The 24,272-nt window shown below is 48.9% G+C and overlaps 1 protein-coding gene across 1 annotated transcript in view; it reads left to right on the plus strand.

Annotated features, from left to right (window-relative positions):
- Positions 1–10,106: 10,106 nt before the first annotated feature.
- Inpp5d (inositol polyphosphate-5-phosphatase D) overlaps positions 10,107–24,272 on the plus strand; it is a 112,565-nt gene continuing 98,399 nt past the window's right edge. Inside the window, exon 1 of the mRNA XM_028876275.2 lies at positions 10,107–10,395. Within this exon, the coding sequence (XP_028732108.1) occupies positions 10,253–10,395 (143 nt within the window). The 5' untranslated portion in view covers positions 10,107–10,252. The remainder of the gene's footprint in view (positions 10,396–24,272) is intronic.

Raw genomic sequence — 24,272 nt, forward strand, 5'->3', positions numbered from 1 at the left:
TGAGCCAGAAGGACCTCATTCTTGAGGACAGCCTGGGCTACATAGCAAGATTTTGTCTCAAAAAAAAAAAAGTCAAACAAATAAACAAATATGTTGTCCTGTGTGTGAGTGTGTTCCTCTGCTTTCATACAACCCACTGTGCGGTGAGTTTGTTACCACTGGCCTCACCCCAGACAAGCGAGTGATGCACCCCTGTGCCGTCAGAATGCCCAGGACATCACGAGCAATAAGAATTTTTCAGCTCCATTATTGTGCTAGAAGACCCTGACAAGGTGTTCCTGGCGATACTGTCCCATGTATACAGTCATACAGCATAGAAGGGAATTTGAGCAGCTGAAGAATTGTGGGGAATTCAGCATCAGTTGCTTGTGGAGGAAAACTACTCACTTGTGCAAATATTGAATGTGAATGAAGCTTCCCTGCTCTGGGACAGATGTGTGAAAGGACTTTTCATCCCAAGGAGTCCAAGCCAATGACAAGTCTAGAGATTTTTACAGAGAGGACAGATGAATTGCTTAAGGGCAACATGGCAAGCTACATGTTGACTCCTCTGAGTTCTGGCCAAATGAGTGCATCCGAGTCTTCCAGTATATTAAACATGTACACACTGCCAGTGCCCTCCGGGAGTGTAAGGAGTCCCAAGTGACTCAGCTCCTCTGCCAAGATGCCTTTCGACTTGGCAAGCCAGAGAAGTACTGGTTGGTAAACACCACACCTTCCTGAGTTTGTTTATTATTGATAAACATTCCTTCTTTTACTGGGGAATCTCAACCTATTATCAAAGTGGTGGTCCACCCTTGGTTGTGGTTTGTCGGTCAAGGTTTGAATAGGAAATGTACTCCACGGGCTTCAGTGGTCCCCTGTTGGTGGCACTGTTTTGACAGATTATAGAAATTGATGTGGGAGAGGAGGGGCCAATGGGTTACAGATCAGCCCCTTGGTAAACTCTCTCTGAGTCTTTGTCCACCATGATGTAGGAAACATTAAATACCCTCATCCCTGCCTTCCCCACCGTGACATACTGTACTCTTTCTAACTAACTAACTAATCCCTTCTAAATAAACCCCCATCCTTCAAGGGCTCACGTCTGACATTCCATCACAATGGTAAGATGAACTTCTTTGATCCAGCCATGGACCAGCTTTTAAATCCTTCTCCCCAAGGAGGAACTCAGGCTAAGCTATTGCTACAATTGAGGACAATGCTGGCAAGACTCTAAGGCAATTCTAGGCTTGCGACATCTATGATCACATCAAGTACCTTGCTGTGGTTGGAAGTGATGTCACCAAGGATTATATGAATGACATCTAGAAGCCACTTGAGAGCATCATCCATGACTTCAAAAGAGTTTATCAAGATGAAAAGGTTGCAAAACTCAGCAGGGCGGTTTTACTTGTAGCAGGATGTGGACAAGGTTGGCTCTGAAGAGAGCTCTTGCAGGTGTTTCTGACAAGATAACCAATGAGGGACCCTGCTCCACAGCTGAAGGAGAGGGGGCAAGAAAGAAGGAGCTATCAGAAAAGAAAAGAGTCAGGCAGTGGTGGCACACACTTTTAGTCCCAGCACTCGGGAGGCAGAGGCAGGCAGATCTCTGTGAGTTTGAGGTCAGCCTGGTCTACAGAGCGAATTCCAGGACAGCCAGGGCTACACAGAGAAACCCTGTCTCAAAAAAAAAAAAAAAAAAAAAAAAAAAAAAAAAAAAAAAAAAAAGAAAAGAAAGAAAGAAAGGAAGAAAGAGAGAGAAAGAAAAGAAAAGAACCATAAAGAATCCACAGAGAAGGGCTTAGCAGAGTTCTCTAAAACCCCAGTGGAAAGTTGGCACTCATTGACAGGAATGTCCGTGGTGCCCTATCTGCCAGCAAGCGAATCTGCCTTGAGGGCAGAAAATGCAGAGAAGCACCGAGAATGTGTTTCTGGAAAGAGTGGCCCTGCTTGCAGATCCTCTGGAGGATAAAGCCCTTGTCACTGAGGTGGCAGCTCCAGGCTGTCCCTGCCCTGAGGAACTGACATGGGAACAAAATGTGGAGGTTGATAACAGCAATATTGGTGATACTAACCCTAGAGTCCTAAGCTAATGTGTTAATTCATGCTTGATTTCCTTGAAAGAAAAATTTAAGCAAAAACCACAACTTCCAAAATAAATACAGAGTAATTTTGTATTGTCATATAGTGTGTTTGTTTTAAATGGTGTTGTTATGAAATCAAAAAGATTTTAAAATCCAGTTTAGACATACATTTTGTAATGCTAAAATAAAAAGCAAAAGAGTGCATTGTTGGGTGGGAGACAGGAAGAGGGAAGACCTGATTTTTAAAGTGGAGTCTCTGTCTATGGTGGCTCAAACCTGGAATCCCAGCTTTGAATTCAGGAAGCTGAGGCTAGAGGATAGCCACAAGTGTAAGGCCAGCCTGGGCTACTCAGTGCAACTTTGTTTCCCAAAACCAACCAACCAACCAAACAAACAAACAAAGAAAAGAGTCTCCCTACCCCCATTCCTAGACTGTAATATCTGCTACACATATTTTTAAAACAATAGCTCACTTGGGAGACTGACGCAGGAAGATAGTTGTGAGTTCAAGGCCAGCCTGGGCACATAGTGAGTGCCAGACCAGTCTGAGCTACATGTAAAGACCCTGTCTCAATAAACAAACAAAAGAAAAAGAAAAAAAAACAAACACGATGAGGGTTTTACCCCCCTCGCTACGTTAAAACAAAAAATGTCACTCAGCTCCTACTCAAGGACATGATGGCTCTCCAGACCTGAGCTATGCCTGCCTCCTTTCCAAAATCCTAGGGAAAACCCCACTTAATAGAAAGTTCAGCTGCGCATGTGCTCTGCTTAAAAAACACACAAACCTAGATCTTCCTCCACAAGAGTCCTTGAAACCATGACATCCTAGACTGTCACATCCTAGAACTTTCCTCTGTGCCCTCCAAATTGTCAGGACCCTTTCAAATGCTTGGAATCTTGCTTTGGATAGCTGAGGAATCACACACATGCAATCCCCCATGCACCTCTGACTAGTCTCCTCTGGGAGACACAGAAGGCTGTCCCAACTTCTGTCCTACTGAGAAGGGTCTCACAGAAATCCTGGAGGGGAGGCAGACTATAATGTAGGGCAGACAGGAAGCCTTTAAGCCTCTCAAGGGATCATGGGAGACTTGCAGGAAGAATGGTCAGCAGATGTTCCAGGGAAAGGGAGGTGGGAGTTGGCAGCTGACCATTAAGACGTACTCTTTGTGCCTCACAGGAGCCAGCTTCATAGTCTCCTGCTTGAATCATGTCAGTTCCAGTCATTGAATTCCAGTCAATCAGGAGATGGTAAAGGAAGAGGCCAGCAGTGGAGTCTGGAAGGACAGAGACCATGGGCACCCATCACCAGAGCCTACTGGTCTTAAAGACCTCTGAGCTCCATCCAGAAAGTGTGATTCAAAAAAAGGAGCCAAAGTCCAGGCCGTGGGGGACAGGGTTGTTGTGAGTGGTCTGCACTGGCCAGCATACACACACAAGGAAAGGGGTTGTGCCTATGATCTGGTTGAAGAAGCCATTGATGGTGTCCAAGTGTGCGTGCGAAAGTGTAGGCAGCAGAGAGGCCAGCTGTGCCACTGGGACCTGAGATGAGAAGTTCATTATCGGTGAAGCTCTCTGGATGACTGCCTATGGTGGTTCATCGCCACTGTCAACTTGGTTGGACGTGGGATCACCTGGGAAACACAGCCCTGAGCATGGCTGTGAGAGGGTTTCCAGAGACCCCGAAATGAGGATGGAAGACTGACCTGAATGTGTGATACGATCCTACAGACTGGGGTCCTGCACTGAATAAAAAGTTAAGAGGGAGGAAGCCAGGGAGTGCGGTTTCTCTCTACTTCCTGACCAAATGCAATGTGACCAGCCATCTCCTGTGCCTCCTGCTGGGACCTCTGTAGCAGCTCCCTCTTTGCTGGGACAAACACCCGGCAAAAGCGACTTAAAGACAGACAGAAGGATGGGTTTATTTCCGCTCATATATGAGGGATACAGTCCAGCATGGCCAGGGAGGCATGGCGTAAAGTGCAGCCTCAGCTGTGTTGGCAGGACTATGAAACCTCTGGTCAACGGTGTCCACAGGAAGCAGACGGATGCCTACTGGTCTCCACTTGTTTTCTCCTTTTCATTCTGTCCTGGGCCGTAGACCATGGAATGATGCTGCCTGTACACAGAGTCTTCCCTACTGTGGTGGTTTAAATTAGAATAATCCCCATGAACTCACGTGTTCAAGTGCTTGGACTCAAATCAGTGGAACTGTTTGAAAAGGATTAAGAAGTGTGTCCTTGTTGTAGGAAGTGTGTCACTGGGGTTGAGTTTTGAAGTTTCAAAGCATACATCAGGCCCAATCTCTCTCTCTCTCTCTCTCTCTCTCTCTCTGTGTGTGTGTGTCTGTGTGTGTGTGTCTGTGTGTGTGTGTCTGTGTGTGTCTGTATGTCTGTGTGCCTACTCTGGTATTGCTCCAGCAACATGCCTACCTGCTGCTGTGCTCCTTGCCATCATGATCATGGACTAACCCTCTGAAGCTGTGAGCAAGTTCTCAACTAAATGCTTTCTTCTATAAGTTGTCATGGTGTTTCATCACAGCAAAGGGACAGCAACCAAGACACCTCTTCAGTTAGATCTCTCTGGAATCTCACCCTCACAGATTCTCCCAGAGTTTGTTTCCTGAAAGTGTTCACAGCCACATCAAGCTGACAATGGACGTTAACCATCATACCTTCCCTGCCATGATGGACATATGCCTTCAAACCTTGAGACAGAACAAACACGGTGATGACCCAGATGAATAGCAAGCTACTCCATCTAGGTTTGTGTAAGGACACTTCATGATGTTCATGGTAGCCAGACAATATCTTTCTTAGAATATATTGTAATTAAGCAGTGCATTACTGTAGCAACATGTAGTATATATGGATCTAATTGTTTTTCCCAAGTGCTGGTAATTGAATTTTTGAGCCTCATATGTATCTATTATTAGATCAGTGGTTCTCAACCTGTGGATTGTGACCCCTTTGTGGTCCAGTGACCCTTTCACAGGGGTTGCATATCAGTTATTCTGCATATCAGATATTTACAGTTATGAAGTAGCAATGAAATAATTTTATGTCTGGGGGTCACCACAACATGAGGGAGTGTATTAAAAGGTAGCAGCATTAGGAAGGTTGAGAACCACTGCATTAGATGGGTAGATGATTGAAGGATAGACGGGCAGACAGACCGATATTGATTCTCTAGTAACTCAGGAGACAAGTCAGTCCACATCTATCAGGCAGGAGTGGATGCTGCAGTTGAACGAGAAGACCATCCGTGGGCAAGCACCCTCTCTGAAGAAGGTCAGTCTTTCTCTTAAAGCCTTCAAGCCTTTGGGTGAGGGCAACCCATCACAGGGAGGATAATCTGCTTTACTCAGAAGCGACTGATTTCAATGCTAATCTCTTCTCTAAAGGTGCCTTCACAGGGACATCAGGAGTAATACTCAACCAAATCTCTGGATATTGCTGCTAATCATGTTGGCCGATAAAATTATCATTATGACCTTCTTTGCACTTGGTAATGTAGCCAGTGTCCATGTTCCCTGCCCAGTAGTGGCTCCAGGTAGTAAGTGACAGGCACTTGTCTTCCAAGGCTGGAGCAGCAAGGGAGCCCAGAAGAACAGTAAAGGGGTTTGATGAACACAGGAGAGGAAGGAACATATGAAGATTGAAACATGTTTGCCTGGTCATGTGTGGTGTGTTCTCTACTACCTCAATTCTTGCTCTCTGCCAAGTCCTACCCATACAACTGGGACTTCATGGTTTTCCGGTTTCTCCATCCATCAATTATCTATCTATCTAATAGATGTATTGATAAATATGTAGATTCATATTTAGGTGAGAATGTAGTTCAGTGGTAGAGTACTTACCTAGTATGTGTGAGGCCCAAAGTTCAATTTTCAGAGCTGAATAAAACAATGAAACCCATACATATTACATATTGATTCAGCAAGGCATTGCTTAACCACAGCAGTCCCGTCTCAGCCCCTGGAGTCCATTCTATCCCAGTGGAAGGACTCCTGGGCAGGCCAGTTAATAGTGTCCCCATTGTACCTCTCTTTTAGCTTTTTCCAATGAAGAGATGATGCTTGCTCTTGTACTCTGCCCTCCAGACAGAATTTGTGATGCCTGGCACCAGCCCTGGGAGCTGGCTCTTCCAACACAGCTCTCTCTGTTCCTCCAAGAGCTCTAGAGAGGGCCCAGTGCCCAAGACAGAGGACTGCCAGACCACCCTGTTGCTTGAAGTCACTAGCTTGACTTCCCAGAAAATGTCCAGTCCTCACTCCAGTGCCCAGACACTGGCCATAGCTGGCAGGGACACCCTAGCCGGGCTTGCGACCATGCGAGTCTTAAAGTTACTTCTCTCCCTTAGATATTATCCAAACCTCTGCCCCTTATGAGAGATTAACAAACTGCCCAAAAAGAGCATAGAGCTTCATACCAATAAAGTCATACGTGGCTTCCAGAAATAGCCTGCGAGACAAGTCATTCCTGAGTGACCCTAAGTACCAAGTGGGGCAGAGGTGGTGTGTTGTAGAATATTAGTTAAAGATGTGCTACATTTGTTTATGCTGTGGAATATTTGTTTAATGGTGCAAAGATGTGTTGCGTTCTATTATGTTGCATTTGTTTAACTCTGTGAAGCTGTGCTACTTTGCCTAAAACACCTGATAGGTCTAATAAAGAGCTGAATGGCCAATAGCAAGGCAGGAGAAAGGAAAGGCTGGGCTGGCAGGCAAAGAGAATAAATAGGAGGAGAAATCTGGGAGGCGGGAATCAAGGAGTGAGAAAAGGAGGAGAGGAGGACATCAGGGGCCAGCCATCTGGCTACACAGCCCCCCAATGGGGTAAGAAATAAAGAAAGGTATACAGAAATAGAGAAAGGTAAAAGCCCAGAGGCAAAAGGTAGATGGGTTAATTTAAGTTAAGAAAAACTGGCTAGAAACAAGCCAAGCTAAGGCTGGGCATTCATAAAAAATAATAAGCCTTGGTGTCTTTATTTGGGAGCTGGGTGGTGGGCCCCCAAATAGCTCTAGGATGCTACTAGGCCTGTGAGAGAAAGGAATGGTCTGAGGAAAACAAAATCCCAGCACCCGGGAAGTGGCGGGGCAGAAGGCTGAGAATTCAAGGTCAGCCTGGAACACATAACAAGCCTGTGTCTTGTAAAAAGGTAAGTGAATTATCGTCATTTTCTCGCATGTTCTAGGTAAGTCGGGCATTGAGGTCATGAACGAAACAACAGTACAACGTCAGCAGGAATCAGTGGAAGTCATATTCCAGGACGGCCTGTGTGAACAAACCGGCAATGTCCATTAACCAGAGGAAAGGCATGGTGCTAGGGAAATTAGGAAGCTCTGTGGTCCCAGATTCTGGAGAGCTGCGGCACTGTGGACGAGGCAGCTGCTGCCCTCGGTGTTCAGTGGAAACATGGCGTCAGCCGGGACAGTCGGTCAGACAATAGGACGCCAGGGCTGGTTCCTGGCCGTTTGGGGCAGTAAAACAGAGAGGCAGGAGGACTCTTCGTGTGTGCACACTAGACTTGGAACGTTCGTTATTTCTTTCCTCTCTAACCGTTATTCCTAGTCTCCACCAACTCCTTGCTTCATCCCAGGTGGTTCTGTGGACTTTGTGGCAACATTTAATTGAATTCTTCATGTAGACAGAAGCCTACGAAAACATAATCTCTATCCAGGCTCTACCCACCATCAGGGCAATGTTGATCCTATGTTGGGGTTTTCTCAAAGTAGAGAGGGCAAGGAAATTGACGCTCTCATGCCTCTGTCATGTGTGTAGGGAAAGAAGTGAAGAAGGGATGGGCCTTGAAAATCAGGGAAACATGAATGTGCCATGTATGTGTTACATATGTAGTAGGCAATCTTTTTTTTTTTTTTTTTTTGAGACAGAATTTCTCTGTGTAGCCCTGTCTGTCCTTGAACTTGCTTTGTAGATAGGCTAGCCTCAAACTCAGAGATCCACCTACCTCTGCCTCCTGAGTGCTGGAATTAAAGGCTTGTGCCACCACCCCTGGCTTGTAGTAGGCGATTTATTGAGTTCAAAGGTAGCTAGGCATGGCAACATACACCTTTAATCCCAGCACTTTGATCCCAGGAGACAGAAACAGGGGCATCTCTATGACTTTGAGGCCAGCCTCAAGGGCTATATAGTGGGACCCTGTCTCAAAACAACAATGGTAACAAAGAAAAGGGATACAGGGCTGGGACAAGAGAGGACCCTAAAGGGCACACCCCCAGGGACCTACTTCCTCCAGCGAGGCCTTACCTTTCACCTTCTCTCGGTAACACAAAAGCACCCATTCATTAAAGGATCGACTTACTATTGGTCAGAGTTCTTGTGACTTGATTATCTCTGGAAATGCCCTGGCAGACACTTCCAGAGGTGCACTTTACCAGATTCCTAAGGACCTCTTGGTCTAGTGAAGTCGACAGTCAAGGCTGACCACAACAGGAGGGAGGTGAGAGGTGCCGAGGGGCTTATCTATCAGTCTCGGATGCTAAGGGATTGCAGGAGCTGAGTTGGCCAAGGCACAGAGAGACTGAGATTGTGATGGATCTGGATCCCTGTGACAGACTCTGGAGGCTCCAGGGATAAGGACAATGACGCAGTTGGCAGAGGCGTCCAAGATGGAAAGAAGGGTTCAAGGATGCATATAGTCATGTGATGGACAGAGATTTCTTAAGAACAGGGTGGATGAGGTTCTGTGAATGTGAGGCCTCAGGGATGAGGTCACCCAGCTCTGGGGTCTTAGTGATGGTGACTGCCTTAGAGCCTGCAGAACTCAGCTGGTACTAAATGGTGACCTTTGAGAGGTGAGCAAATGTGGCCATGTCCAACCACAGAAGGAGTAGGCTGACTGACCTTTTGGGCTGCTGCCATGCAGAACTCAGTAATAAATGTCATCTAAGTGGCCAACTTGCCCCATGGGGACATGTAAGTCCCTCCATGAGCTTTCCCCCGCCCCCCGCAAGTGCCCAGCAGAAGTCCAGGGCGGGTGTCAATGCACCAGATGCAGGGACAGCGTGCTGCCCATGGAGAATGGGTAACCACAGACTGAGTGAAATCCAGTCACGAAGCTGTCCCCAGACACTTGGAGTCCTCAGGGGGGTGGCTATTAAGACTGGCCCAGCACAGAGATGGCATGTGCCCCCTGGGAATCTCCAGTGAGGAGAGACAGGGAAATCTATGCTCCTTCCATTTTGCTCTGCTTCGGGCACAAGGCTTAGTTCAATTTGAGAAGCCCTGCTCCTTAGGTATGTTCTAGATTCATTCATAACTGCAGTGAAACACTCTGACAAAAAGAGCCTTAGGGAGGAGAGAGTTTGCTTTTGCTTACGACTCTGGTTGTAGACCACCGCTGTGGAGAAGTCACAGAGGAGTCCTTGTGGAGACCTTAAAGTAGCTGTCTATCACATCCACGGCCGAGAGCAGAAGGAAGTGACTGCCTACACGCCACTTGCCTGCTTGGGCTAGCTCCTGCTCTCCACCCTTACTAGCAGTTCACAATCCACTGCCGAGAGGTCAGTGTCGCCCACAGTGGGCTGGATCTTCTGCTATCAGTGACCTTCATCAAGACAACCCTCCACCCACAGGCCAACCCAATGTAAACATTCCCGTCTTGAGACCCTCTCTTCCCAGGTGATTCTAGGCTGTGCCAATTTAACAATTAAAACTAACCATCGGGGTGCAAGGGGGGCAAGTATTAGGACTGCCCCTGTGGATACCTGCACAGGTTTCCGAGTGCCCATTCCTTTGGCCCATCCACAAATACTAGGCCACACTTCAGAAGCTAGCCGTGAAACCTGATGCTAAAAGAGCTTATGCCTGCCCCTGCCCAGAACTCTGGCTGATAATGGAAGCCAGAGGTGAAGTTGCATGCAGGAGATACTGAGAACCAGTGAGTGAGAGGGTGGGGCGGGCAGCCAGTGCCTGGGCTGGGTGGGAAGGTAGATGATGCCCCCCCCCCTCAACTTGGTTTCTATAATGAGGAAGTTCTCTGCAGCTCAGTTTCCTCTCCCTCGCTGAGCGCCTGAAACAGGAAGTCAGTCAGTTAAGCTGGTAGTAGCAGCAGAGGCAAGTTCTGAGAGGCAACCGGAGACAGGTCTCAGCGTAGGGCCTTTACGTGCTCTGCTGGAGTGTCCGTCCTGGGAGTGGCTGCTGACCCAGCCCAGGAGACCCATGCCTGCCATGGTCCCTGGGTGGAACCATGGCAACATCACCCGCTCCAAGGCAGAGGAGTTGCTTTCCAGGGCCGGCAAGGACGGGAGTTTCCTTGTGCGTGCCAGCGAGTCCATCCCCCGGGCCTACGCGCTCTGTGTGCTGTGAGTACCCCATCTCCTCCCAACTGGCCGATCCAGGGCCCCCTCGGGTGGATCCAAAGGGGAACCCTGTAATGGGGTGAGTTAGTTTCAAGTCACAGGGTGGCACAGCGTGACTGGCGTGTTGTTACCCTATGGGGAGGCAGAGGTGGGCAGCATCTGAGGCCCACTTTGGACCTTGGCTTTGGAGTTCGGGGAGCCTGTGTTAGAACAGGCTGTGCAGTGCTGGGGCTCCCCGAGTCACTCTGGGCCTGGCCCACAGCGCAGTCCTTCATGACCTGCGGTGCCAGGGGCCTCTCTGGGCTCTGGTGGTAGGAGAAGGGGTCCTCATTTTGAGCCAGAAAGAAACTTGGACCTCTCTGGTGGAGGACGCCTTGGAAAGCGTCTCAGTCAGTCAGGGACCCAGTGAAGGGCAACAGTGGCAAGAGCGATCCCTTCCTCCACCTGGCTGTGTATGGTCGTGGAGCTAGTTCTATTTGGGGAGCGGAGGCTGGGGTGCATTTAGTCAGGAAAGCACTCCTCACCCAGAAGTTTTATCCTAGGTGGTGAGGTCGGAGGAGGGTCTCTGTCCCTCCCTGCACTCAGCTGCATCTCCACCCATCTGGGGCTCTGCCCCCATGGGTTCCCCCACAGGCCAGCGTGAAGATGTTGCTGAATGTGCTGGTTACCCTCACACCAGAGGAAACAGACGCTTGCTGAAGGTTCCTTTTTAACACTCCATCTGTCTAGTGTTTGAGGAAGGCCCTTGCCCCCACAGCCCTGTGGTCTAACTCTATGCCGGCTTCAGGCTGGAGCAGGGCAGGAACACAGTCAGGAAGGGCGTGTCCACTTGAACCGTTCAGGTAGCATCTGACAGAATGCCCCTGGACCGACAGAAAGAGCTTTCAGAGCAGCCAGGGCCCTCATATCTTCACGCAGGAGGGAAGTGGGTGACTGACCACAGACCGTTCTGAGCTCTGACTCACGGTGGGACCTGCTGTGCTAGGCATTTATTGACTGGTTTCATCTTGAAGACAATCAGGAGTGGGTTCGTGTGAACACCTAGACCTGGAGATAAGCAGTGTGAGGCTTGGACAGGTTAGGGACCCACAGCAGCCAAGGCTAAGGTCGTTTGCTCCCAGAGACCACTAGCTTATGCTGCCCACCTCCCTCGGCCACCATCGAGCTGGGCATGCCGGTGGACTCGGGTAGAAGCCAGGGAAGCTGGGGTGTTCACGGAGCTGGGGCAGGGGACGGGGGGCACTAGAAACCAGCCCCGGCTCACGGCTGGCTGACCTTGTGCCGGAGTTAGCAGCCAGCTCCCCACATGCACGCCCACCAGCGTGTCTCAGGAGAAGCGCTGCAGGTGGCCAGGACCGCCCCAAAGCACCATCCCTTGGGGATCTACCAGCGAGGGGCCCTAAAGAGGGAAGGAAGGTACTTTTTAGCATCTCGCCAGCTCAGCCTGACTCCACTGGCCCAGTTACATTTCTTTTCTGCCCCAGTGGGATTTGGGCCAAGGGCAATTCTGTTGGGAGTTGGCTATGGGCTGAGAGACTGTGGTAAGCTTGAGTTACAGACATTAATGGGTTCTCTTACTCTAAGAGAGGGCATCTGGAAGGCTGAAGTCAGAGGAGGAACAGCCGGACCGAGACCATGGGGTCTTGCAGGACCTTTAGGCAGACAGCGCTTGGCCTTATTTCTTCCCTCTCTCCCCTACCTCAGCTGCCTTAGGCTCCTGCAAAGGCAAGGTGGTACAGAGATTTTCAGACTGAATGGATTACTGCTACAACCGCAGTGTGTAGAATAAGGCATCCTTTCATGCCCCCCCCCAAAAATGCAGGAAAGGCAGCTACTTTTAAGTTGAAAACTTGTTAGAAGCCAGCCCTTTAATGCTGAGAGACTTAACTTCCTGAAAAACAAACTTCACATCCTTACTTTCCCCTGTTCCCTGTGGATGATGGCACCTCGCCCACCTCATCCCCCACCCCACCCTCTGCCCTGGCCAGGGTCCCGGCTCCTGCCAGAGGAGATCAAGGCAACAGCCTCAGGGCAGCGACAAGGTAGAGGGAAGAGACAGGGCTTCGAAGTCTAGGCGGGGTGCAGGGCGGTCGTTTTCTTCGCCTTCAGAAGTAATCGATTTGGCATGCGAGCTGTCCCTCTGGACACCCCCTCCCCCAGGATGTGTGGACTCTGGGTCATGCAGCTGTGGGCCGGGAACTTAGTGACCCTGAAGCTGGAGCTCCATCCAGGTCCCCTCTGTGACTGAAAAGACAACCGCGGGCCGTGTGGCTTAGGTGTGTCTGGCACTCTGGAAAGAGTGCGGTCTTGTCAGGAGGACCTTCTGGATAGGAGATTTGACTAGACACAGTCAGGGGGAGGGAGGGAAATGCTGAAAGACAAGGTTGCAAAGCAGCGCCACCCACGTCACATAGGAGCACACATTCACCTCACACCCCGACCTTCATTTCCTTGAGAAAGGTCAGTCCTGTCATCTACCAACACGCAAGAAGGCTTTTGTCTCTTCTCAGTCACTCCAAGAGCCTTGGTTTAGGGGAGCCTGGAGTTACAGGGGGGCCAGAGTGCTGTCTTGGGAAGATCTTGCTGGTCTGATTGGAGTCCTAGTCTGCCTTCCTTGAAAGGGAATATGAGCTCTTCGAAGCGGAGCCCGGGCATCTTGCCCCATTTCTCCTCAGTTCCTCCTTGGTGACAGCTAGGCCCAGGGAGCCTGTGTGCCCTGGGTGGGATATTGGCCAGGTGGATGGAGGCTAGACCCAGGGAGCCTGTGTGCCCTGGGTGGGTTTGGCCAGGTGGATGGAGGCTAGGCCAGGGAGCCTGTGTGCCCTGGGTGGGATATTGGCCAGGTGGATGGAGGCTAGACCCAGGGAGCCTGTGTGCCCTGGGTGGGTTTGGCCAGGTGGATGGAGGCTAGGCCCAGGGAGCCTGTGTGCCCTGGGTGGGATATTGGCCAGGTGGATGGAGGCTAGGCCCAGGGAGCCTGTGTGCTCTGGGTGGGATATTGGCCAGGTGGATGGAGGCTAGGCCCAGGGAGCCTGTGTGCTCTGGGTGGGATATTGGCCAGGTGGATGGAGGCTAGGCCCAGGGAGCCTGTGTGCTCTGGGTGGGATATTGGCCAGGTGGATGGAGGCTAGGCCCAGGGAGCCTGTGTGCCCTGGGTGGGATATTGGCCAGGTGGATGGAGGCTAGGCCCAGGGAGCCTGTGTGCCCTGGGTGGGATATTGGCCAGGTGGATGGAGACTAGGCCCAGGGAGCCTGTGTGCCCTGGGTGGGATATTGGCCAGGTGGATGGAGGCCGTTCAAGAGGCTGAGGCTCCTGAGCAGAGACGGCACAGCTGCCCTGTACTGTGTGCTGCAGAGACGCTAATGCTTCCGAGGGTAGGTCAGCCGACTCAGGGTCTGTGGGTCAGCTAGATAGCTTCTTTCTGCTTCAGCTACACAGGAAGAATTTGAACGATGGCCCAGCCAGCGAGCTGACCAGGCCTAGACAGAACCCAAATTCAACTAGGTCAAGTTAGCTACCATCCATGTGAGTGGCATTCATCCCTGAACCACTGTGGAGCCATCTGGCTTCCTGTCTTGCCAGGAGAATGCGGCTTGCTTTGGTCCAGACATGTGTGTAAGGGATTCCCTCCACAAGTAGCCTTCCATAGTGCACCCAGACCTGATGGTGGAGTAAGGACTCATCCCCGGGATCGAACACCCGATAGTCCTGGGCTTGGTAGCCCTGGCAGTGCAGAAAGAAGGGAAAAAAGGCATGGGACATTTACAACTAAAACTGCCATCAGAGAAGACATTCCAGTCATTTGAAAAAAAAAAAATCCGTGTAGCTAGCCACTGGCAGGAGAGCGGGCCCCAAGCCTGCCAGAGGTGGTAAAAAGGCCGGGTTTTTGGGACTAATGGAGAGTGGGGTGAGGACCTTGTCACCCCTGTTTTTGGTGGAAAGAGAAGGACTGCAGAGAAGGGCCTTTGAGGGTGGAAATGCCTAGCAGAGGGGTCAGGGCGTGGATTGTGCTGTGAGAGGGTGTGCTATCGCCTCCCTTCCTCCGACCTCCTTTGAAAGTTTCTGTGAGGTTCCCACAGCTTGCTAATGCCTTTTGTGCAAATGCGATGTGGTGTTTTCCATATGTGACATTGAAGGCAAATGAGGAAATGCAGGCCTAGGCAGAAGCCAGAGCAGGAGGCCCACGGACTCCTGGAGCCTGCCGGGCATGAGAAAGAGTCTTCGTCTGAGGATGGTGCTCTTGAGGATTCCTCCTGTGTCCGAGACCAGGAGGGAGGGCTGAGCCCAGGAAGGCCTGCTTAATTATATCATTTATGTGAGGTGACAGAAAGACCATGCTTATGCCCGTGGATCTGTCTCCCAGGTGCAGGGCAGGCACTGGTTTAGGAGCATTTTGCAAGTCTGCCTACTGTATAGCTGACACTCACCTGTGCAAGGACATTAGCACTTTTTAACAACAATCCATTTTTCTCGGACACGAGGCTCCTGTCTCCCTGCCTCAGAGATGGAGTCAAGAACTCTATTGCTCTCCAATTCATGCCAGGCCACAATGTCCTGAGGAGCAAGATTCGCTTAGGATCTGCTTAGAGTCCCTTTGTTGTGTTAGCAAGACACCCAGAAGCCCAGCTCCAAAGTGAGGCTGGCCAGGCCGGTTCACTGGCCTACAGTGCTTCCCCTGAGGTGAGTGCACGCACTGGAAAGTGACCTGTCCACATGCTAGTGTGTGGTTCAGTGGTCCTTAGTGCAGCCACATAGTTGTGCGACCAACACCACTGTCTAATTTCAGAGTGTTCTCATTGTCCCCCAAAGACTACCCCATACCCGTGAGCAGCTGCTTGCTGCTGCCCTTTCCCCGACCTCTGGAAAGAGCCAGTCTGCTTTCCGTCTCTAAGGACTTACTTGACTTGTGAATTTTCAGTTTGTGGAATTACATATAATGTGTGACTTTGGGTGTCTGGATTTATTCACTTGGCATATGCCTTCAAGCTCATCTGGATTACAGCAGACATCCATCTTTTGGGCAGCTCGTTAGTGACCCATTGTATGGACACACCCCAGTCACCTGTTGAATGGCTTTTGCCCTGTTTTTTACTTTTTGATTGCTCTGAACAATGCTTCTGTGAAGAGTCATGAACTAGCCTTTGTGTGGATGTCTGTTTGCAGTAGTCTTGGGTATGGCCCTGAGAGGTAGGTCATGTGGTGGTTTGATATTTAGCATTTTGAGGAACTGCTGAACTCTTGGGCTCAGCTGTGGAACCGTCTCACCAGCCATGTGTGAGGATCCAGTTTCTCTACCTCCACCGGTTTATTATCTGGTGTGTGTGTGTGTGTGTGTGTGTGTGTGTGTGTGTGTGTGTGCATTAGCACATTGTGTGTGTCAGCCAAAGAACAACCAGCCTCCAGGAGTTGGTCCTCTCTTTCCACCATGTGGGTCCCAGGTCCCGAACCCAGGTCATCAGGCTTAGTGGTCAGGCTTAGCGGCAAGCACTCTTACCGCTGAGCCATCTCGCCAGCCCCACCTTTTCCATTTCTCTTAAGCAGAGGTTCTCGGTGCCCTGGAACTTGTCCTGTCGGTTAGGCTGGCCAGTGAGAGAGCCACCAAACCCAGTTTGCTGTTGCGGTTAGTTGGTCTTTAATGTGCCTTCTGGGCATCAAGCTTAGTTATTATGCTTTCAAGGGAAACACTTTACCTGCACCTCCCCCCAGCCCTTGCTTGTTTGTGTGTTTGTGAGCTGTGGTCTCATGTAGCCTAGGCTGGCCTCAAACTCCTTCTTACAGTCAAAACTGGTCTTGAACTCCTGATCCTCCTGCCTCTACTTCCTAAGTGTGCTTACCACCACATCCGGCCGTCTTTTATTCTATCCAGCTTAGTGGGTGTGAAGCAACACTAACTGTGATTTTAAGTTGTATCCCTGATGTTACTCATGCCTTGTTGGGAGAACTGTCTATACAGTCTGCACATTGGAACAGCTAGATCATTGAGAGGACTAGATAGGAAGACAGGAGTAAGACAGCTATCCCAAGGCCCAGCCCAAGACAGGCCAGAGTACACCCTCCATGTGCTTTGCATATGTAAAAAGACAGCTGGCCATTAGTTTTATGAGCTGAAAGCAACAGACTCAGGAGCAGGGGACCCATCTGCCAAGAAAGTTCCATGACAGGAGAGGAGAGTTGTGACAGTGTCACTTCCGGGACTTCCTGGAGGCCTCTGGGAGACACGGAGCTGTCATGTGGGCCTCCGCAGAGGAAGTGCTCAAAGCGATTGAGGCAGGAAGAGGACTTGAATGACGCAAGAATGTCTGGTGGCTGCTGCGCCACCAGGGTTGACCGCCTGGAAGCCTGAGGGAGGGAGGGGCCCGGGCACAGATACAGCAAAAAGAACTCCTGGGCGCACCGGGAATGAAGATCAAGTCTAGAAGAAAGGCAGCACCCCATAACCTCCTGGTTCTAGCTCCACCCTAGGAAGGAGGTGCCTAAGGGATGAAGTCCTACAGCCGTGAAAAAGCCAGACAGGACAAGAATATTCTGTGAGAGGGGAACCCATATGGTAGCTGTGGGAGAAGGACCGTATGAAATGTGTGGGGTCAGATTTCATTTCTCACAAATTGGCCCGTCTATTCTAAAGTTGCGTCCAAACATAGCACGCATGCTCCTTTTGTCTCCATTACTTAAGATCCATCGTATTGGGCTGGGGAGATGGCTCAGTTGGTAACGTGTTTGTCTTACAAGAACAAGGACCAGAGTTCAATCCCCACAACTCAGACAAAAAAGGCAAGTGTGATGATGCACACTTACAATCCCAGGGCTAAGGAGGTGGAGACAAGGGGACCCCTGGGGTTCACTGCCCAGCCAGCTGAGCTGAATTAATGAGCCCCAGGCCAGGGAGAGACACTATCTCAAACAAAACAAAACAAAAACGATAGACAGCATCCATCGCATCTGAGGGAGGACACTCAAGACTGCCCTCTGGCCTCTACACGCACATTTACGTATGTACACATATGTGCCCCTAAACACATACATGGGGATGGAGAGCATGCTATTAATAAGTACCAGAACCCTTCAGTTTGGGTTTAGTTTGCAACTGAAATAATACTGTGGAGGGCTGGCCAAGGGAACATCTGTGGAAAGGGAGTGCCCACCTGGCCCTGCAGCTGGAGTGGGCCGTGGAGGACAGAGCTGGAGATAAACAGTGAAGTCTTCTGGCAGGTGACAGAAATGCTACTAGCTGTGTGTGGTGGACCACACATGTAAGGCGGAGGCAGGGAGATTGCCTTGAGTCCCACATCAGCTTCCCAGGTCTACATAGTCAAGCATAAGGTAAAAAGTGTAAAACAGCAACAAACCATCATCTCCCAGTCACTGAGAGACGAGCACAGCCTTGTTGATTTGCTGGTGTGTCTCCTCATTCTCTCTCCATACATATGCAATCTCCATATAACACACACACACACACACACACACACACACACACACACACACACACACACACAGCACCACCTTTCCTTTGTGGTCTGAGGTTTCCAGCAACCTCAACTTTTCCCGCCTAGTTAGAATTTCTTCCTAAACATCTTGCTGGAAGCACAGACTTCTCTTCCAGGGTGTCGCATGCTTATGGAATGATTCTTTGATTGTCTGACATTTAAATTATCGGCAGACTTGCTGTAAGTGTGGCAGCAGCGAGGAAGGTCTTCCGGCAGAATAGTTATACACATTACTGATTACAAATCCCCAGAGGATGATTAGATCACAGAGCACGAGCCTTCAAAGGCTGTGGGTACAAAATGGCAAATTGCTTTCCAGAAATTTTGACTTAATTTATGCTTCTGGCAAGCTGCATGAGAGAGTGCCCACCTCCTTCCAATGTCCTTCCTATTCTACATAATGTTATTTTAAAGAAAATTACAGCGTCTAAGGTGAAAGGTCATCCTTGCTCATTTTGATTTACTTTTGATTGCCGATCTTATTTGAGAGGCTTGCTCCGTCCTCTTTTGAGGATGGTCCTCTCCATTCTCTTAGCCTCTTTTCTTCAATTAAAACTCTATGTAGCTTGGGAAGAAGGATTGTTATGCATTCCATATATGGACTATAATGAGGTCTTGTCTCAATAGAAAGTGGAGTGAGGCTAGAGATGTAACCCAGTGGTTAATTGCGTTTCTAGTATGCATGAGGTCCTGGGTTCAATCCCAGGCATCAGGGATTTGTTATCTGCCCATGTGAGTTATTTATGTCACATTTGTTGCAAACACATTTTCATGATGGTTTACCTTTAAGGTTTATGTTCTCTGACATAAAAGTTTACAAAATTGTCACTTTCTTTTCTTTGCTTTTTTTTTTCTTTGCTTTTTTTCTTTTGTGACTTCGTCCTTAGATTTCCAACACAGAGACTCCTTTTGCATGCAGAAATCCACTCCTTAGGGTTAGGACTGGGTCTTTGTATGTAATCAACTCAGGTTAAGGGAGGAACCTTCAGCAGTTTATCTAATTACCCTGGGCCCTAGCCTCCTCATCTGAAAACTAAGCCATAAGAGGATCTATGTGGTAGAATTGCTGCATGTGTTCACTGACTAATGTGTATCGTGTGTTTAGCATCCTGACTATACAAACAAATTCAGTGGTCATGGCTGTTATTTCCATAGTTTTGATTGTTCACATTGAAAACTTAAATCCTGTTGGACTCAATTTAATGGATGACAAATGATAAAGACTTGAGCTTATTTTTCTCAAGGGGCCATCTTTCCCTGACCTCTTATTAAGTGATTTCTCCTTTTTCCCTCCATGACTCTTCCGTCTTACTAAGTCTTACAAAGATCTTTCTTGGTTGTTTATCTGTCCAAGTATATCCCCCTATGCCACTATTGTTACAAAGATGTTAGTATAATTTTGCAAAGTGTTTTGGGATTTTCTTATAATTTTATAGTCAAGTGTTTTTGCAGGTAATAATATTTTTCAAGTTGGACAGAACTTCCTATTGTGACTTTGATTGGGCTGGCAGGAAATTCTAATGTAATCTGTGAGTTTAACATTTTAGTGACATTCAGTCTTATTATCCTTTTGATTGTATATTATTCTTTCATTCAGACCCTGAGTGTTTCTTGTTAGAGTCTCTGCTGATGACTTTATATTTTTGTAATATTGTAGATGGTACATTCCCTCCATAGTTACTGGTTCCAGTTTCCTGCATAGAATTTTATGCTTTCATCTTTTATTCTGTCATTTTCTTTGACCATTCTTCATTAATCTTTCAGCTGCTTTTTTATCTTTGCTTTTTAAAGAAATTTTAGCATCTGTGGTATGTGTGATACCATGTATGTGGACAGATGTGTGTGCACATATGTTTGTGTTTGCCTGGCTGGTTTTGTGTGCCAACTTGACACAAGCTAGAGTCATCAGAGAGGAAGGAGCCTCATTGAGGAAACGCCTCCATGAGATCCGGCTGTTAGGCATTTTCTCAATGAGTGATCAATGGGGGAGGGCCCAGCCAGTGATGGATGATGCTGTTCCTAGGCTGGTGGTCCTGGGTTCTATAAGAAAGCAGGCTGAGCAAGCCATGAGGAGCAAGCCAGTAAGCAGCTCCCCTCCATGCTCTCTGCATCAGCTCCTGCCTCTGGGATTCTGCCCTGTTTGAGTTCCTGTCCTGACTTCCTTTGGTGATGAACAGCGATGTGGAAGTGTGAGCCGAGTAACCCCCCCCCCCAACTTGCTTTTTGGTCCTGGTGTTTTGTCACAGTAATAGAAACCCTGACTAAGACACCCATGCATGTGAGTGGAGGCCAGAGGAAGGCATCTGATATCCTAATCTACCACTCCCTGCCTGTTCCCTTGAGACAGTGTCCCACTGAGCATAGCGCTTGCTGCTTGGGGTAGGCTGGCTGACCAGACCCAGCAAGCTTCCTTATCTCTGCACCCACCCCCACCCCAGCACTGAAGTTACAGATGTGTGTGGCCACACCCAGATTTTTTTTATTTCATGACAAGGTCTCACTGTGTAAACGCTGGCTGGTTTAGAACTCGCAGCGATGTGTCACTTCCCAAGCGCTGGGACTCCAGGCATGCGCCATCACACAGGCTCTCTACCCTGCTCCTTCGCATGGGTTCTAAGGATCTAAGCTCAGGTCTGCACGCTTGCACAGCAAGTGTTCCTACCCACCGAGCCTTCTCCCCAGCCCAAACGTTTCTGAATAGGCCTTCATGTCTTCTATAAATCAGAACATAGTCTTTTCTTCCAAATGCTTATACCACTTACTCAAACCTCATAGCTCGTTACATTGGCCAGTATTTCTAAAGCCATCAGTGGAGCCTAATGGAAAAAGAAAATGTCTACCCTAAGGTGGATCCCTTATACGCTGCCAAATAGGTCTCTTCTTCCCTGGATTGCCTTTTGGTCAAGTGCGTTCTGGGAAGGCGGATTTACCTCCCCGGGCTTCATCATGAAACAGTGAGTTTATTTAAGATAGAAATAGCTCCTTATGTCCTTTGTGGGGTGGGGGACTCTCTTTTGAGTAGTGATATATCTTCGCAGGTCTAGTGATTCTTTTTCTGACAGCTATGTGAGGGGTGGGAGTTGGGGGGACAGCTTCATTTCTGCCATAATTACTGTTTCAATCAAATAAACAAACAAAAAATAAGAAGGAAGGGGATAAGGGATCCTCCCACACCAATAAGACCTAAGGAGTTTTGTGTCAAGTGGTGAACTCTTAACAGACAGGTGGGGGGCTCCCTTCTAGGAGATTTACTCCCATGTCTTTGAGTCCCTATGGCTGAGGAGGGTGCTGTGCCTGCCTTTCTTCAGCCTCTCACCTGCTGAACACCTGTACCCTCCTCCTCCTTTCTCTCTTCTGGAGGGGCCCATGTAAGCAACAGATGGCCTCTGTCAATGCATCGATCTTAGCGCTGTGACTCCATTGTTCTTTAGGTTTGGGCCGTAGGTGTTAAACACTCTTGCTTCCTGGGCCTATGTCCATTTTTTCTTATTCTATGTTACCCAAAATGGCTTGACTCCTCTGTTTATTGGGTCATGGGTCAGGGTCACTATGTAGCCCAGGTTGGCTTTGAATTTGCCACCATCCTGCTACAGAGTCCCAAGTGCTGGGATTATAGGCGAGCTGGACCATGTCCAGCTCCAAAGGGCGTTCTGAATGCAGACCTTCCGTTTTGCCTCTCTTCTATCCCATCTTGCCCAGAAGTGTGCAATATTTATCCTTGAAAAGAGAAAATTTCTAGAAATTAGAAGTGACACACAGCAGGAGTCACAGAGGGGTTTACAAGCAATTGCAGGAGCAGATCGTGGAGTGAGACAAAGCCTGGCGTCTGGTTTTCCAGTTAGATGTCTCTGCCTCTCTGTGAGACTCACTGTGTGAAAGGTGTTTCTGGGCATTGTTGATGCTGTTTGGCCAGGAATCATCAGACTTGACCAGTTTTCCTCCCCGCATGTGACTGTCCTCTCCTCTCACTGTGAAACACAACTTCTCATTGCTATTTATTTCAGGATTGTCCCCGACCCTTTGCCCACCTCCCACTCTGGCAAAGGAAACTTCCCACTTCCTCTCCTCCTCCAGGATCAGCTCAGGACAGACGTCTGTCACTCTGCACCAATGGAGAAAGTCAAGTTACAATTCTCCCCTTAGACCCCCTCCCCTGAGGATGGAAGATGGCCTCTGGTACCTGAAGGAAGGTCTGTCCTGATCTGGATCCCCACTGAGGATATTGGGAATTTTCTTGACAAATGGAGCCTAGTGGCAAAGAAGAGTCACACTGAGAGCTAGTGTTAGCAACCCATGTTGTTACCAACTCACTGAGAAGAGCTGACAAGGACTGGCCAGGCCTGTCATCCCCGATGATGAGCAATGGACACACTGTACAGATATCGTGGTCTGGAGATGCACTTGTCAAACAGAATTTAGCTGTGGGATCTTTGCTTTCAACATATTGATCCCCCCCCCCCATAGAGTCGAGGATCAAATCCAGGGCTGCTCACATGCTAGGCAAGTACTCTAACCATGAATCCACACACAGTCTGCTCTCAACATTTTGTATTTGTCTTAGAAGTGTGCTATATATCCATACATGTTGTGTGTATGTTATGTGAATGCATATGCACATGAGTTGGTCTGTGCACACATATGTGTATGGCACATATTCCACACAAGACCAGGGAGAAGGGTAGCTGCTGTGGATGGGGGGTGGGGTGGGGACTATCCTCCCTGTGGAGGTCCCAGAACTCTGTGAAATTGAAGTTTGGACTCACGTTTTCACAAGGGTGATGGTCATGACGCTGTGTGCATATTGACCGTTCTCGGGCAGGGTCATCTGGGATGCTCCTGTTGTGTTCAGTTCTGATTTTGCCTTAGTCATGTGAGGCTGTTGCTTTGTTTCAGTTTCTAGAACATCTTTGAAAAGGCCAGGCAGGCTTTTCTCCCACACTTAACTAAACTAAGGGGGCCTTTCTTCTTTGGAATAGCCCCTCTTTTCCTCTCTGTCTTTTCTTTCTGTCTGTGAGCCCATGTGTTTTGCTGACTCCTTGGGACTCCTTGGGGCTCTTCCTAAGTGGCTACCCTCAGCCAGAGAGAGCGTTCTCATACTGCCCCTTCCCCCAGCCTTTGATTATGGTAGGAGGAAGTGTCAGGGCTCCGGAGAGATAAGCCCTGAGCGGGGCAGAACAGACTCTACAGTTCCCTGGCTCTGCACTGGGTTGAGGTTAGGAACCCTGGGGATGGCTAAGGGGGTGTTGTGAGGATTCTCTGTGTCCCGCAGATACCTCTGAGATGTGACATGACATCGGGTCAGATGGTGGTGGTGTCAACTCGGGCTGTGGTGATAGGTTGTTGGGGTGGGGAGATGGGCTGGCAGGGAAGCAAGAAAAGCTCTTCAGAGAGGCTTTCCCACAGGGAACGGAGCCACAAAGTCATGAAATCTCCCAAAAACATTGCCCCAAATTTTCTTTAAGTGTATATGAATGCAAAGCCATAAAAGAAAATATTATATAAAGAAAAGATTATAAAGCTGGCTACAAAAAAAACCCCATAAAATTACACAGCTACAAAAGATAACCAGCAAACATCGTTGAAATAAATAATAACACAGATCAGAGTTTTGTACATAAGCCCAAGATGACATAAAGAAAAATCGAGACAAAGACACAAAAAGGGATTCAAAGAAAAAGAAACAGAAAGAGCCAAGAACAAGAACACGCTGAACCTTTCTCACAGGGAGAGGCAAATTAAGGCAAGCTGTCTTTGCTCTCTTCCCCTCTCAGATTTGCAAAGATTAAGAAATCTGATAAGCCAGTCAGCAGGCTGTGGGGAAATAGACACTCTCATATCCGTTAGGAGGAAGAAAAAAATGACAGTCTTGCTGGATGGCAGATGGTAGTCTCTATCAAAATACAAGGCGCGGTGGCTCACACCTGCAATCCCAGCACCCGGGAGGCTGAGGCAGGAGGATTATCACGAGTTTGAAGTGAGCCTAGACTACATAAAAGCGTGCGTGTCCACGAATGCGCGTGTGTAAAGCGCCTATGTCTTTTTGTCTAGCTGACTCTGTCTGCTTTTGTTTCCCCACAATAGCTAACAGACACTGACATCACCGTGTCCAGTGTGAGCCAGGCACCGTTCCAAAGGCTTCCAGGACACGGCTGCATTCAGTCCTCCCGGCAGCAAGTAGATGTGGCATTGCTCTCCTCTCTTTTTTGTGATGAAATGAAAACAGAGGTCATCCATGCATGCACCAGTGTAGGAGCAGAGCTGTTGGTTCACGGCAGCGTTATTCAGGATAACCACCCCCGCCAGGCCCGGGTCAAGGGCATGATGGGATATCTGTGTGGTAGAATGCGGCGACTGTCAACAAACCATCTCTCTCAGCTGATGTCTTGGTTACTTCC

Source organism: Peromyscus leucopus, chromosome 13, assembly GCF_004664715.2.
Source record: "Peromyscus leucopus breed LL Stock chromosome 13, UCI_PerLeu_2.1, whole genome shotgun sequence".
Lineage (NCBI taxonomy): Eukaryota > Metazoa > Chordata > Mammalia > Rodentia > Cricetidae > Peromyscus > Peromyscus leucopus.